The sequence below is a fragment of the Malania oleifera genome, chromosome 10 (genome assembly GCF_029873635.1).
Source record: "Malania oleifera isolate guangnan ecotype guangnan chromosome 10, ASM2987363v1, whole genome shotgun sequence".
In the NCBI taxonomy this organism is placed as follows: Eukaryota; Viridiplantae; Streptophyta; class Magnoliopsida; order Santalales; family Ximeniaceae; genus Malania; species Malania oleifera.
The window spans coordinates 24,857,363-24,874,645 of NC_080426.1; the positions used below are offsets into that span (position 1 = coordinate 24,857,363).

General features: G+C 36.9%; 1 protein-coding gene across 2 annotated transcripts in view; it reads left to right on the forward strand.

The window, feature by feature from the left end:
- LOC131166448 (putative acyl-activating enzyme 19) overlaps positions 1-17,283 on the forward strand; it is a 124,174-nt gene that overhangs the window by 55,127 nt on the left and 51,764 nt on the right. For both annotated transcript variants that reach the window (XM_058125028.1, XM_058125029.1), the window contains exons 6-8: positions 3,187-3,869; positions 15,169-15,244; positions 15,348-15,434. In XM_058125028.1, coding sequence (XP_057981011.1) covers positions 3,187-3,869; positions 15,169-15,244; positions 15,348-15,434 — 846 coding nt within the window. The remainder of the gene's footprint in view (positions 1-3,186; positions 3,870-15,168; positions 15,245-15,347; positions 15,435-17,283) is intronic.

A 17,283-nucleotide genomic window follows, 5' to 3' on the forward strand; every position in this document is an offset into this window, starting at 1 on the left:
TTGGTATGTGTATTAACTCAACTTTCAACACTTTGGTGCCTATGAAGATTAGATATGTTAAAGTTGCAGATTTTTGGTCTATTAGTCTAGTGACTAATGTTTATAAGATCATTGAGAATGTTTTAGCTGATAGGTTGAGTCTTGCGATAAGAGGTACTATTTCAGAGGCTTAGAGTGCTTTTGTGTTGAATAGATAGATTATAGATGCTATTTTAGTACCAAATGTGGTTGTTGAGGTTGATTGTAGGAGAAATAAGGGGGTTGTTAGTAGACTTTGAAGAGGCTTGTCACCAAGTAAGTTTTGATTTTCTTGGTAAAATCTTTTTTAGGAAGGGTTTTTGTGAAAGGTGCAATCTTGGATGAAGGAGTGTTTATCAAATGTTTTTGTTTTGTTTTGTTTTTCATTATTAATAAAAGCCTAAATCTTGGTTTAGGGCTTTGAGGGGGGTTAGGCAAGGAGATCCTCTTTCGCCTTTTTTGTTTGTTCTCGTGGTAGATGTTTTGAGTATATTAGTTTATAGGGTTGTTGAGAGAGGGTTTGTTAGATTTTTTGAGTGGGGAGTGAGGGGGTTGTGTTTTTTTGTCTTCAATTCGTGAATGATACTATTTATTTTTTGAAGATCATAGGGAGTCTCTTTTAAATGTGCTTACCATTTTTGCAGTTGTTTGAGAGGGCCTCTAATCTAAAAATAAATTTAGGGAAATGTGGGATAGCTTGTACTGATTTGGTATTTCTAGACCTTTGAAGTTGTCGTCTTTAGTTGGGTGTGGTATTCTTGAATGGCCTCTAATTTATTACCTGTGTCTCTAGGTGGTCGTAGGACGGTTGGGTTTTTAGATCTTGTGTGGGAGAAGGTGTCTAAGAGGTTGGTTGGGTCGAAGGGTGCTTTATTTTATCTAGGTGGGCGTATTACCATCATTTAGGCTTGCTTTGTCAGTATTCCCCTTTATTTCTTGTCCTCTAGGTGGTAATCTTAGTTAGGACAGTTTGGGTTTGGGATTCTATAGTGGAGAAGGTGTCTAAGAGGTTGGTTGGGTGGAAGGGGTTTTCTAATTTTCTGTAGGTGTGCGAATTATCCTTGTTTAGGCTTGCCTTGCTTGTATTCCTTTTTGTTTCTTGCCTATTGGAATTGTTTGAGTGTAGGCAATAATATGAAGAAAATTATGGGAGATTTTCTTTGGTCTGGACAGGGAGAAAATGGATCAGTTTGTTGGTTGTGAGTTATGAGGTTGTTTGTAGGTCTAAAATGGAGGTGGTTTGGGTCTTGTTAAGTTGGTGTATAAGAACAATGCTATAATTTATAAATGTTTGTGGCATTTTTATCTTCCTTTTGGCACAATGCTTTTAAGAGTAAAATTGGTTTGCAGGGTCATAGGTGGAGTGCTAATTTAGGGTTGAGATGCTCTTGTGAAAGTCCTTGAAAGGGTGTTTCATAGTTGTGTTCTCTTTTATTGCTTGTACTAATTTTATGGAGGCAAACGGGTACTGCATCAAGTTTTGGGAAGACATATGGGTGGGGAATTCTTCGCTTTGCACGTTTTTTCTTTGTTTATATAGACTGTCCTATGCACAACCAATCCATTTCTTCACTCTTTATTTCAAATGGGGAGGGATTCTCATGGGTTTTCCATTTTTGCAAGGCTCTTAATGGTAGGGAGGTGTTGGAGCTGGCCTCCTTTTTTTTCACTCTTTATTTCAAACATTTTCTTTGGTTTGGACAGGGAGAAAAAGGATCAGTTGGTTGGTTGTGAGTTGTGAAGTTGTTTGTTGGTCTAAAATGGAGGTGGTTTGGGTCTTGTTAAGTTGGTGTATAAGAACAATGCTATAATTTATAAATGTTTGTGGCATTTTTATCTTCCTTTTGGCACAATGCTATTAAGAGTAAAATTGGCTTGCAGGGGCATAGGTGGAGTGCTAATTTAGGGTTGAGATGCTCTTGTGAAAGTTTTTGAAAGGGTGTTTCATAGTTGTGTTCTCTTTTTATTCCTTGTACTAATTTTATGGAGGCAAACGGGTACTGCATCAGGTTTTGGGAAGACATATGGGTGGGGAATTCTTTGCTTTGCACGCCTTTTCTTTGTTTATATAGACTGTCCTATGCACAACCAATCGATTTCTTCACTCTTTATTTCAAATGGGGAGGGATTCTCTTGGGATTTCCATTTTTGCAAGGCTCTTAATGGTAGGGAGGTGTTGGAGCTGGCCTCCTTTTTCTGTTTGAGGGTGGTCTTGTTTTCTATAAGCAGGACTACCATTTTTGGACTCTCGACTCTTTGTCCCTACTGGGGGGTGGGGGGAGTGCTGTTGTAAGTATTTTTTTGAGCATTTAGCCTATAAAAACATGTCCTTTCTGCTTCATAGTTCTATTTGGAAGACTTAGGCAGAGGAGGAGGCCTTTTAGGCTTATATCCGGATGCTTGTTCTCTTTGTTTTGAAAATTTAACCTGTTCCTTCATTGCCCCTTTCCATGGGATGTGGAATAATCTTATTGGCTTGTTTGAAGAGAGTTGGATGCATTCAAAATCGATGGAGGATTTTTTGGCTATATTATTTTTGGGTTTTGGGAGGGCTAAAGATGGTTTGGGGCTGTCTGAGGTGTGAGTTTTTTGCAATTATTGTGGGGGGATTTAGTTGGAGCAGAATGCTTGAATATTTACAGGAAAGAGAATATATTTCAATAAACTTTGGGATAGGATTTAGTATATGGCCTCTTTGTGGGCTTTTGCAGCAGGATGTTTCGGAGGAATTTCTTCTTCATATTCAGCGCGTGATTGGGTAGCTGTGCTGTTTTGATATTTTTGGTTTTTTTTTTTTTTTTAAATTTTTGTTTTGTTTTTTTGTTTGTTTGTTTGTGTTTTTTAAGGCTTGATTGACATAGTTGGCCCCCAATCTAACAGCTTAAGCTTTTAGGTAAAGTGGCAATCTAACATGGTATCAAAGCCAGGTTGCCAGGAGGTTTTGGATTCTAGTATTGTTGCCCATGTTTATTGTTTGTTTGTTAAGAATTATCTTATTCCCTATAAAAGGATTTCTTATGCTCCTTCTTGTGCTTCTTGTTCTCATTGTAGTAATCTGTTAGACAATGTAACCCTCATTATTGATTTTTCTTTTTTGCTTCTCTAAACACTTATTGACTATGTAATGTTTTTGAAAAATTAATTCATATCTGATTTTTTTTTCTGCAGGCCTTTTCTGATGCTTTAATGGTTGAAAAATTTTCTGATGATGATGACTTCTTCATGATGGGTGGTAATTCTATCGCTGCAGCACATGCTTCTCATTGTTTAAGTATTGATATGAGATTGCTCTATAGCTTTCCTAGTCCTTCTAAGCTTCTAAAAGCCCTTCTGAATAAAGAAGGGTTACATGATGTTGATCATCTCAATGCTGATTGGAAAGTAAAAGTGAAAGAAAGTAAAGGGAACATGATCATTTCCTTTGATTCTGAGCCTCGTAATCCCTATAGATTTGTGCCCAGTGAGTGGTTATTAAGGACCTCTAGGAAGAAAACTGGTGATCATTCATTTATTTCAAAACATTTGAAGATGGATTCAGATCTGTATGTGCCTTTGGTGGGAACAAGTCGTAGAGATATATACTTGTGGAATTCCAATTCGGTGTCAATGTCATGTTCATTCAGCCGATGCAACAAGGTGTTGTATGAAGGAGAATATGAGCTGAATGATGTATGTCAGGCAACCTGGTCAGCGGAATTTCCAAAAGATAGACAAGGTTATATGCGGGAATTGTGGAAGGTTCACATGAACTCCTGTGTTGATGCATCACCAATTGTTGTATTGAAAAATGGAGATATTTTCCTATTTATTGGATCTCACTCACAGAGCTTTCTTTGTGTTAATTGCAAAAGGTAAGAATCATATTTTAGTTTTTGAATAGACAATTTTGAATTACTTTCCAAATGATATTTCACTTCTTTTTTTTCTGAAATTATTACCATTTTGAATGGTGATTGGATTATTCATGCTTTGATGCCTATTGCTTAAATTATTGGATTCTCATTTTCTCAGTTGAGATTTATTTATATGTGAGCTTTTACATTCTTTATAGGGCAAAAGACACTCACCTCCCCTGTGGTTTGGCAAAAAGATAGATACCTACCCTCAGGTTTCAAAATGCCATAAACATCCCTTGAGGTTTCAAAAATGCGACAAACTTCCCCTAAGGTTTGCCAAAAAGACAAAGATATCCCCACAAAAAACTTGTCTTTTTGCAAGATATAAGGGGAGATTTGTTTCTTTTTGGCAAACCTCAAGGGAGATCCTTGAAATTCTTGAGATCTCAGGGGAGGTCTCTAGAATTTTTGAAACCTCAGGGGAGGTCATTATCTTTTTGCTAATCCTCAGGTAGGTCAGTGTCTTTTGTCATTCTTTATATTGGTTAATAGAAATTTTAGTTAATGGTTAAATTATTAGATTCCCATCTCAATTAAGATTTATTTATATATGAGCTTTTGCATTGTTTATATTGGTTAATAGATATTTTAGTTGATGAAGAATGTTCCTTTCTCCATTTTATCCCCAAGTACTAAAATGTGATTGAATTAAATACGTTATTATTGAAAGTTTGATTCTACAATAATTGTCAGTGTTGTGTGAACTAGAAATACTGGCATATATTGTTGTAGGCTAATAATTGAAAGCTTGAGCATTGGTCATGTGGCTTTCATCTTTGGCTCCAACTTATTGTTATGAACACTGGCTTCTGGTGTTGAGGTAGGCTAGGCATGTACTGCTGTATCATTTTACTTGATCTTGAGGCTGAAAAGTTATCTTTTTCTACTAGGTCATAAGAATGACAATGTCTAAAATATTTGATTATTGCCATGGCATGTACTGTAAGGATTACGGTCAATGTGAAAAATAAACATAGAATTAAACACCCATACAAAATTGCACCTGCAAAATTTTTCAGTTGAATTAAGCTTATGGTTTAGCTTGCATGCTTCACTGACTTCTCCCTTTTGCTTTTGAGTCCACAAGCTGAATGAAGGAGAGAAGGTCACAATACCTCCCCAAGCCAGCATCTTCCTCCAAGCTTGTGACCATGGAGGATCCTCTTTCACTGTTTAACCTCACTCTCTTCACTTGACCTCTCCTATTCACCTCCTTCTCCATTTGACCTCATCTCTTTTTCCCAATGGAAACACTAAATCTCCTTTCCCCTCCTCCTCCTCTGATTTCCCTTCTTTCACCCTTTGGATCTTCCGACTATTGCTTTCTGTAACAAAGGGGGACATGTCTCACTCCAGCCTTCGACTACGGCCGACTGAAGCGAATGGTGCTGGTTGAAAAAAAAACCTTCGACCTAGTTATCAAAGGTGATAGTGGCAATAGGTTATGCTGAAATGATTATTGCAGATCGAAGTAAATCCTTCTGTGATTAGACATTTAGACTAGGTTGGGGGAACTCATCTTTGCTTGTAGTTGAGAATAATGTCTCCCGAAATAGGTGGGTTAGGTTTTCTAAAGAAGCAATGGTCTGGTTTGCTGTTGGTTTGTCTTCTTTCAGTCAGATGCAAAGGGGATTTTGAACTATTTATATGCGATTCAGAGAGTATTGGATGTCGATTTGGTGGACGAAGGTGGGAAAATAGTTGGAATTGGGGCTTGGATGGAAAGGAAAGAAATTTTTTCAGTGTTTATTCCTGGAGGTGCTAAAGGCGATGGGTGGCGAAGCTTTGCAAGTGATTTTTGCAGGTTAGCAGAGGTTTTTTGTGAGGATTTTGGAGGTGTTGGTGCTATCAGTTCGTCACGCCAAAGATTGTGGAGTCAGGTGGTGCTAGAAGGCAAACAGAGGGAAGGATAGCGTCGCAGTACTCTGGAAATGAGGGTGTGTTGGCCGGGAAAGAACTGTGCTGTTGGGTGTGGAGGTGCACTGCATCTGAATGAACCTGGGGCCATCACAAATCGATCGGAATCAATCAACTGGAACGTGATGTAATCTAGGGTTCTGGATGGCGTTGTGAACATCTCCCAGCTTTTCTTGGGGAGATTTCTCATTCTCCCTTTTGTAAATTCTTTATCTATTAATGAAATCTTCTTTTAGGAGAAAAAAATGGCATTTTGATCGTCTCAGAGGCGGCTAGGGTTGCTTTTGGGGAGGTGGCTGTGAAAAGAATTGGGCCGGGTTGTATTTTACTGTTTTGAACCTCGCCCAAGTTATTGAAAAAGAATGTATTTCTTTTTTGGCTAAATTGGGCCAATTACTTGAACAGGCCCATTGTCTAGGAAAGTTTGTGGTATTCAGGTTTATGTTGCTGTAATGGCAACACAAGTACTTCCTTATTGGTTCAGGATGAAGGGCAGGTCCAATTTTGCTCCTGGATCTCAGAAAATGAGTATAGGGGAAGAGGACTCTACGCATTCTGCCAATGGAATCCAAATCCAGCATCCAATTTCTGAGACTTGAGTCAGAATGACCAAAAAGTTCAGAATTCTAGCAGCAGATTCGATTGAAACAAGCATGGGGTTAAGATTGTGTCAAGTTTTGAAGAGGTATTAGCACGTGGTGCGGAAAAGAGGAAAAAAGAAGCTGGGTTTGGGGAGAAATCTGACAATCGCTGTCTTAAAGCTGATAGATTTCTGGGTGACAAGGTTCATGCTTGTAGGAGGTCGGCTTGTATGGGTGCTGAAATGGAGAATGTTTTTAAAGAAAAGAAAGAAAACAAACTCTGGTGAGTTAGTGCCAAAGTTACTAGGGAGAAATTCTAAAGGAGAGTTTAGTATTGTGGAAGACCTGAATGCTTAGAAGAAGGCTGGATGCAGTAATGAGGTTAGTAAATGAAAGATGGTGAAGGGATTTTTCAGATTCAGAGAGATGATTTTAGTGAGTTTGATTGTGATGGGGGGGGGGGGGGGGTGGGGTTGTTATTGGGTGAGATTTGAGAACAATATGGGTACATTTTTTATTCCAATGATGTAATAGATGATTTATTGTATTCCCATCCACCCCCATGGGACTGCTTGGAGGGAGTTTCTATTTTTGATGACGATGAGTTGGCGAACAAGTTACAGAGCAGGGATTGATTTCTGCCTATGCCCATGGTGCAGATTCCTTAGAAGGACTTAAAAGCTCAAAATATTTTGGATAAAGTGGATTTAGAGTTGAGTGACATTGGAGGAAATAAAGTGCGTAAGGATGGTGGTCAAATTAAAAAGATGAAGGGATAAAGGGAATTATGAATTTGAAGAGCTCAGTAAACTTTGATGGAAAGGGTTTGAAAAGGGGGTTCCTTGGCTAATATTGTTTAGTTTTATTTTGTGAGCTTGTTTTTTTTTCCCCTCTTTTTTTATTTTTTCCTTTATTTGGTGGACTCCTTGTCCCCACATGTTGTACCTTCTCCTTTTTATCTAATACATCTTCTTTTGTTATCAGCCAAAAAAAAAAAACAGAAAAGGAAAAATTGCACCTGTGAGTTTCTATAAGTTCATAGGCACTGGCAGTTTGAGTAAAGTTTGTATCTTACATTCCTGCTTGTTCAATTGGATCTGCAATCTTTGCCAATATTTAAAACCATTATCTTATGCCACTGTACATGGTTTTATCACATCTAGGAATGTTTATTGTATGCTGGTTTTGCAATATCTATCTATTCTAGATATGAAAGTTGAGCGTTTGGTGGGACATGTGTTGCCACCAGGTTCTATGGTGTTTTTTTTCACCCCTCTTCTCCTCCACCCCCCCTCTCTTTCCCTCTCATCAGCGGTTGAGTGCTCCCACCCTCCCCCATGGGGGTGGATGGCCACTTTTTTTTTTCAAATTCTCTCTCTCCTCCACCTCAAGGGTCTGTTTCACCTTTTTTTTTTTTCTGATTTCCTTTTTTCCCCTTCTTTCTCTCTCTCCCCCACCTCAGGGGGCCGTCCCACCTTTTTTTTTTTTCTGATTTCTTTTTTTCCCTTCTCTCTCTATCTCTCTCTCTCTCTCTCTCTCTCTCTCTCTCTCTCTCTCTCTCTCCATGTGACTGACTCCCACCCCAACCACATCCTCCCAACACCTATATATACCTTTACATTCAAAAAAATTTAAATTATAAAAACTAATCCAAATTATTGGCCCCCACTTTCTTTATCTTTTATTTACATTTACATACATTAAAATTACAAAATTAATTCAAATACAAATTATTTAAAAAAGTATAGTAATATGTATACAATGTTACACATACATTAAAATTATTAAATTAACTCAAATTATTTGTAAAATATAGAGATATGTATATCATGCATATATGTATACTCATCGACTTTTAAGAAGATGTAGTGTGCATTCGTATTATATTTTTAAATATATTTTTTGATAATAAACGAAGATACATTAATAAAGAGAATGCACAATCAGATTAGGGATGCTAAGTTCTCAAAAAATAAAAAAGAAAAACAAAATAAAAATAGAAATAGTAAATAATAAATAAAATAAAAATCTAAAATAATCTAAGAAGACCCCTCTTTAATCCCTTCCCATTATAATTCACTGAACACTTCAATTTTGCTATTTCCCTTTTAACCTTTCTTTGCCTTAGATTTAGCGCCATTGAGCCTAACTTCATTTCCTCCATGATCAGACAACATGAGGCCCAAGCTATCCAACAAATTATGAGTCTAAATGTCTTTCCCGATAGATTCTTGAATTGGAGTGGGCAAAATTCCATCTTTTACCTTCAGTTTTTTGTTAGAAAATGTTAATATTTGATTGAAATGAATGACCTAAGTTGAAGATATGTCTCTTACACTATTTATAATACAAATTAAATACATTCTAATGGCAGTAATACCCTTACTCTCACTAATTAACATACTAACACACTCAATAATAATACTAAAAGACATATATAACCTCTAACACTCCCCCTCAAGTTGGAGCATAAATGTCATAAGCTCCTAGCTTGTTACAAATGAATTTAACATGAGCATCCTGAATGCTTTGGTAAACAAATCAGCAAGCTGCATGTCCGACTTCACATAAGTGGTTGTAATGAGCTTCCGCACAAGTTTCTTCCAAACAAAGTGGCAATCAACTTTAATGTGCTTTGTTTGCTCATGAAAGACCAGGTTGGAGGCAATATGAAGAGCAACTTGATTATCATACATTAACTCCATAGGCTGAGAATGCGAAAAGCCCAATTCTTCCAACTTGTTCTTTAACCAGACAAGTTCACAGGTAGTGTGAGCCATAGCTCTATATTTTGATTCAACACTTGACCTTGCCACTACAATTTGTTTCTTACTTCTTCAAGAAACCAAATTAACATCAACCAAGATATAGTACCCGATGGTGGATCTTAGATCTGAAGGCTATCCAGTCGTATCTGCATTTATATATCCATGGATATAAGTCGGACCTCGATCATGATATAAAAGACCTCTCTTAGGTGCACGTTAGAGTATCTCAAGATGTGAATTACTGTGTCCCAATGACTTGCCCTCGAAGAATCTACAAATTGACTCACAACACTTGTTGCAAAAGATATATTAACTGAGTAAGTGTGAGATAATTCAACTTTCCAAAAAATCTCTAGTATTGTTTAGGATTAGGTAGCAAATCATCCATGTCTGACATTAACTTCTTGTTAGGATCCATGGGTTTATCAACCAGTTTAGATCCAAACAAGCCAGTTTCATCCAATAGATCAAAAACATACTTCCTCTTTGATACAATAGTTCTGATACGAGATCTAGATACTTCTATACCCAAGAAGTATTTCAATGGTTCCAAATCTTTGGTCTGAAGCTTAGTCTGTAGAAAATGTTCGAGTCTCTTAATACCTTTATCGTTATCACCTGTAATAACAATATCACCCACATAAACAACAAGAAGAGTCCTACTGGGTGAAGTATGACCATAAAACATAGAATGATCCACAACACACCGTCAAAGACCAAACTCAAGTAATACAGTGCTAAAACGACCAAACCATGCTTTGGGAGACTGTTTTAAGGCATATAATGCCTTTTTGTGCTAACACACTAAGCCTGACTCCCCTTGAGCCACAAACCCCAGGTGGTCGCTCCATATAAACCTCCTCCTGAAGGTCACCATGCAAGAAGGCATTTTTCACATCTAGCTGATGCAAAGGCCAGTGACAAGTAGTAGCCAAGGAGATGAACATACATATTGATGTAAGTTTGACAACCGGAGAAAAAGTATCAGAATAATCCAGACCATACACCTGAGTGTATTCCTTAGCAACAAGACGAGCCTTTAGACGAGCTAGAGAACCATCAGGGTTGACTTTGATAGTGTAAACCTAGTGATAACCGACCACTGACTTGTCAGTTGGAAGAGGTACCAAGTCCCAAGTACCATTGTTATGTAAAGCATTCATCTCTTCAACCATAGCATCCCTCCACCATGAATGGGCTAAGACTTCCGAAATAGATTTAGGAAAGGTAGTAGATTATAGAGCAATGACAAAACAATAATATGAGGGTGATAAGGAGTCATAACAAACATAGTTGGAAACAGGGTGTTGAGTACATGTGCATTTCCAAACAGCAATAGGAGGATCAACATCATGGGAAGTATGATCATTAGACGTGGAAACCAAAGGCGTGGTAGTAGAAGCTAGAGGGGACCCTCTTCCTTGGAGCCGCCGTTGTGAATACACTTGCAAATTAGGATGATCAAGGCGATGAGAAGGACTTGAACTACATGGAGACTTAGATGGTTGGTTGGGTAATGATAGCAACATAGAGACTCAAAGGTTAGGCAAAAAGAGACTCATTGAGCTAAGAAATGCTCAGTGAATGGGTGTATTAAGGTGTAGACTCAAAGAAGGTAACATTGGCAGAAACAAAGAAGCGATGCAACACATAACTATAACACTGATATCCCTTTTGAGTATATGAGTAGCCTAGAAAGACATTTTATAGCATGAGGATCCAATTTATCCACACTAGGAGTTAGTTGATGAACAAAGGACACACACCCAAATATACGAGGAGGAATAGAAAATAAAGGTGAATTAGGAAAGGGAATGGAGTAGGAAAATTTTACCAGTAAGAACAGAAATGGCATTTTGTTTATTAGATAACAATCAGTAAGAAAAACATCACTCAAAGACACTTTAGGTACATGGATTTGATAAAATGCAAATGATTTCATTAAGCTGTCTATTTTTTCACTTTACAACCACATTTTGTTGAGGAGTGTGGGCACAAGATGATTGATGAACAATGCCAAACTGAGTCATATAAATAGTGAATTGTGCATTGAAAAACTCTTTAGCGTTAACATTTCTAAGTATTCAAATTGGAAAACCAAATTGAGTCTTTATTTCAGAACAGAAGGCACAAAATATATGAAATAACTTAGAATAATCGTCCACAAAGGTTACAAAGTACTGGAAACCCAACTTGGACATGACCCTACTAGGGCCCCAGATATCTAAATGAACTAACATAAAAGGGCTTGCAGCCCGTTTGTTGACCTGGGAAGTGAAAGAAACAAGATGGTACTTTCCCAACTAACAGGACTCACAATCGTGACTAGACACAGAACTCAAACTAGGAACAAAACATTTTACCTTTTCCAATGAAGGATGACCTAGGCGACAGTGAAGGAATTAGAGCATGGCAGAAGAAAAAAAGGAAAAAAGTGGGCGAAACTTCACTCACATGCCGGTGCGTAGGGTCGACCTTGCCAACATTTGTCCGGCGTGTGGGGGCATGTGGGGTGCTCCCCTGCGATGGGATTTTGTGGGGTGGGTCGTCAGGGGGAATCTTATTATGGCTGTATGTTTGGTTTTGTGATTTAGTTTGGGGTGTAGGTGGATCTGGGAAGAACATCTGCAGAAATTGTGTTTTCCTGCGACGACTGAGGGAAATAGGGTTTTGATAAGATCATGCTCTGATACCATGTTAATATTTGATTAAAATGAATGACCTAACTTGAAGATAGGTCTCTCCCTCCATTTATAATACAAATTAAATACATTCTAATGACAATAATATTCTCACTAGTTAACATACTAACGCTCAATAATAATACTAAAAGAAATATATGACCTCTAATAGAAACATCACCCTCAAAATTATTAATTCCATTTAAATCTTCTAGAGGAGGAGGTGGTGGCACATAAGATAATTCCCTTAGACAATCAGAAGAAGTGTTGGTATCATTGCTGCTCCAGAGTTTGATCCAAAAGTAAACCCTTTTCACACTTAAAATCAGTACTGCCTATGCTATCATCCTCCAAAACATCACCCCATCTCTTAAGTGGCCTTGCTTGTATTAACCCTCTCAATGATTGGCTCCTCCAAGATACTTAAAACACCATTATAATCACTCAAGAATTTTTTTATTTTTTATTTTTTTGTTTTTATCGCCAGACGAATCCCGATTATCTTCAAAAGACATCCTCCTTACATTTCCTTATGATGAGCATAAAACTTTCGACTTGTCAAAGTATCTCAATTGACTCCCTTATCATCTAAATTCCCTTCCGAACCAACAATGGAATCCTAATTTTCACTTCCACAACAATTAACGGTTTGTTTGGTTTGACAAAATAGCTATTCATTGGAATAAGATGAAATATAGTGTAAATTTTGGAATTAAGGGAATAGTTATTCCTTATATATTCCTAATTATTTCATTCAACACGTAATAAGAAAGGAATAGACATCAATATGATAAAAATTTGGGAATAGGTATTCCTTGTCTATTCCTTATTATGGAATCATAAAGTGTTTCACTTTTCTATTTGCTTTATAGTAACAACATAATTCCTTGTATAACTAATTGTAACTAACCTTCTAAAACTAATCTATTCTTGGGAATAAACATTCTACAAACAAAACATAACCTAAAATTCTTAGAAGATCCCCCGAACTCAATCCTGGAATCCTGCCTACCATCATTCTTCTCTAGAATCGGAGAAGCATCAGTACCTTGAAAATTAGCTGAATTTTTAGCAACCCATCTATCTAATTCCACCTCCTTTTCTTTTTTGTTTTTAAAGCAATTGCTTCTCTTCTCTTGGCCACCATAGATCTTGTTTGAAGACAATTGAAGTGCAGAATTGCACGCATCTTCTTCTGTTTTTCAATAGATATTAATTGCCGCAGCCTCATAGGTTTTCATAAGAAGGCCTTATTTTGACTGGACACCTAACTAAGCATTTGGGCCTGCCCATTAGAATGACCCAACTGCAATTTATCCTGTTGAATTTTCTTCTCTCTAAAATGGCCCAATATAAAATCAAAATTCTGCTCTTGGGCCTCCTTAACCAATAGGCTCATTAGAAATTTTAAAAAGCCTTTATTGGTCTCAAATAGTCAACCCATGTCTATATTAATCGTCAAGGACTAAGGTCCAGCCCCTCCAACCCTCATCATCCCATCGTCCATGTAGAAAACCCTAATTGCCTTTGGTCTAGCCTCCTCCGAAGTAACCTTCTCCCTACGCAGCATCAATTGATCGTGCTGAGTTGTTGGTAGGATCTTTTCTTGCACCTTCCCTCCACATCGAACACAAACAACCTCTAGCACATCCTTAGGGATCAAGTGAACCCATCCTTAAGAGTCATACGAAATCCATCTTTAGGAATTGAATGAACTCCATTAACATTAGTTGTTCTTGACACTAGTAGGATCTTTTCTTGCACCTTCCCTCCGCATCGAACACAAACAACCTCTAGCACATCCTTAGGGATCAAGTGAACCCATCCTTAAGAGTCATACGAAATCCATCTTTAGGAATTGAATGAACTCCATTAACATTAGTTGTTCTTGACACTATCTGCCTCTAGGATCTATTCTCATTACTTTTTATACTATCAACTCCATCCATGCTTGCCAGACAAAAGCTCACCAAAGCATCAAAACCTTCGTCAAGTCGTGACCACCCATTGCCTTTGGATCCTTCATGGACAACGATAGAGTAACTTTTGCCTCTTTAGCCATGCCCTAATTCCATGAACTTCCTTGCCCTCGTCGCATGATTCACCATCCAATAATCTACAAAACCTAGTCGAAAGCTGCATAAATTGTTGCTTATATTCCCAGCAAGAGATGATAGAGTGAGGAGAGTGATTAAGAGTCCTTTGCATGAGAGAGAACCATCATGTCTTTTTGTCTGCTAGGAACAAACTCATAATGGCGTTAGAGCACTTTTTAGGCAATGTAAGGGCAGGGTTGGAGCAGCCCTACCAATAATTCTTTGCCGTTAGAGTAGCATTGAGTTGAGCAAAGACTCAAATACTTTGACCCTTTGAGAGAGAACTTAGACAATAGCTTCGATTTAACCCTTTGAAAGAGAATTGGATGCTTTGATAGAGAAGAGCCTTCTAGCCTAGCCAAGATCATCGTCTAGAAAGTCTGAGATGTCCAACGAATAGGGTGGTGAAGGCTAGGAGCAATTAAACACTGGGAGAGAGGTTAGACAAACTCACTATCACTAGGGCTCCGACAAAGCTTGAATTAAATTCGTTATTGGGGGTCGGGCGTCTACTAGGGCTTTGACAAAGCCTAGAAAAAGATTTCAATCTTTTAACAAGGTATAACTTGTTTTATAAAGGTAAAATAAAATAAAATGTGCTCTGTTGATGTTCAAGTTCATCTTACAAGTTGAAAGTGTACAGGCTATGAATACTTATGCTTAAATTTGACTGTGATTTCAATGGTATTTATAAATTAAAAATTAGTTATAATTTAATCCTTTTAATTTTCTGCCCCTCTTTAATTAATAAAGTTTGTTGACATGTCAGCCTTAGATTTTATTTTATTTTTTTTACTTTTTTTTTTCCTTTTAATTTCCTCTCTCTCTCTCTCCCTCCCCCCCCCCCCCCCAACAAAAAAAATCTCTCTAAATCCATATCACTAGAAAAAAATATAGAAATGTGTATGCCGTGTGTACATTAAAATTATAAATTAACTCAATAGCACTGACCCAGCACTAGTTACTATTAATTGTTCACTTTTAATATTAATATTATTTAATGAAAGAATGGGATTATGTTCCATGTTATTTTCTATCATTTAACAACTTTTCATTTGTTGGAGGGTAAAAAACCATCACAGTTTTTCTTGTATTGGTCTGAGCAACCTAATTCATTTTGATGAAGCATGGTGTGAGAAATATCAGAAGCATTTGGAAAATAAATATTCATTCAGTAATTGATGGCCTGTCTAATTGAATAGTTGATTTAGTGGTTCTGTCCAGTGGGAGGTCAAGCTAGAAGGTCGGATTGAATGTACTGCAGCAATTCCTGGTGACTTTTCTATGGTGCCATTTTCCCTTCCATTTTCTGGGCTATTATTTCCCTTTTTCAATTGAGCTTGTTGAGGCAGTAAGAGCTTCCTATTGTTTTTGCATGTGATTTCTTTAGGTCATAGTTGGATGCTACAAAGGGAAAATATATTTTCTTGATTTTTCAAATGGTGACACCTGTTGGATTTTTCAAACAGATGGTGAGGTATGATTACTCTTATGCTTGTCCACATTGTTCACATGTATCTTGAATTATAGTCTATTTCATCCAGCTCCAAAATAAAATCATGAATGTTGAAATGGTTTATTTTATTGATTCTGTAGTCGTGTTTGTTTTAGGTTTGGATTCTTTTGGTTGTAATATGTTATTCTTAAAATCTTAAGATTCTCTCTCTCTCTCTCTCTCTCTCTCTCTCTCTCTCTCATATTTCTCTTTTTAAGCCATAGCTTGATGTTATTCTTACTGTTGCTATTGTTTTTGATAATAGAAGAAGAATTCATTAATAAAATAAAAATATAAAAATCTTGGAGAATAATACATCTACTTAATGAGGTCTGGAAAATCCATATAAGAAACACAAAGGAACAACCTACAGGCTAAAGAGCAAAGGAGAAAAAAAACCATCAAGAACTAACACTCCAACACATAACGCCAATCACACTGAATATCAGAAAGGCTCACCCCCTTAAAATTCCCTTGTCCCACACACCAAAGAGAAGGCAAATAATGTATCTTTTCCTAAACCAGCACCTGAGCCAACTTCTTCCTAGAAAAATGTGCGCATTACACTCCATCAAAGACCCCAACATTTCCAAAGTGTTGCCCTTCCTTTTTTCCTGTCAAATCCAGCAAAAGTTATTGCCAGAAAATCCTCCACTGTCTTAGAACTCACCCAACATTTGCCTTAAATACCAAATAGATTATTCCAAACAGTCCAAGCATAGTCACAATGAATGAACAAATGCGATGATGAGTCTGAACAATTAAAGCAAAGAACACATATGTCTAGAGATATAGCCTTCAAAGCAGGTACCCATATTGTTGCTATCGTGATTATGTTTGATAGCAAGAGGTGCTGTTTTGTTCGCTAAAGGTACCCGCATTGCACACATGCAAGTCAAACTGCACTTCTTTATTTGATAGGATGTGATTTAAGAAAGATTGTGTTGGGGGATTTTCTTAAATTTCCTTTTTAGAGAAAATTTAGAAAATTTATGTTTTTTTGAATTATCTTTATATTGCTTGTTTGCTTACTATTTTAGGTTTATAGTAGTTTCCTTTTGGGATGCTTATACACACACACACACACACACACTAGTGAATAGGCACATGCAGTGCACATGATAATTTTTTAAAAAATTGTCATGTATTGACATGTGAAACAAATTGCAGTTTGAGGACAGATGTGAAATAGGGGTAGTTTGAGGACTATTGACTCATGATCCAACCAAAGCAATTGCTCATAGTCATTCACACTTATAAGATTTCTGAAAATGTGAGGTGCGCCCATAATATTCTATTATGGTGTTTATTTTGGTGCTGAAAGGTGATTTGATAACATCATTACAGGAAAATATGCGAACTAAGTATAAATTTTTGCATCTCAGTCTAAAAAATAAAGTTATTAGATATGTCATTCCAAGGGACAATTTAGATTTTGTCAGCGAACAGTTGATTCCTAAATAGAAATAAAAATAATTAGTGGCTTCATCATTATGTTAGAGTTAATTTAAGATGAGTAGGTGCAATGTTTAAACACCAAATACTCTTTTTTTGTGCTAATTATCAAGTAACGAGAGCAATTTACTTATATTATTTCATACCTTTATTGCAAAAAAAAAAAAAAAAAAGTTCGAAAAAAAAGCCTAAAATTTTGTTCCTAAATAAGAAAAAAAGTGATTAGTAGGCAATGGATTCGTCATTATATTTAGAATTAATGAACTCGATAAAATTAACATAAGATGAGTGGTACATTGTTTTAGTGTCAAACGCTCCTTTTTAAAGTAGTATTATGAAGCAACAAAAGGAATTTTACTCATATTGTTAACACGAA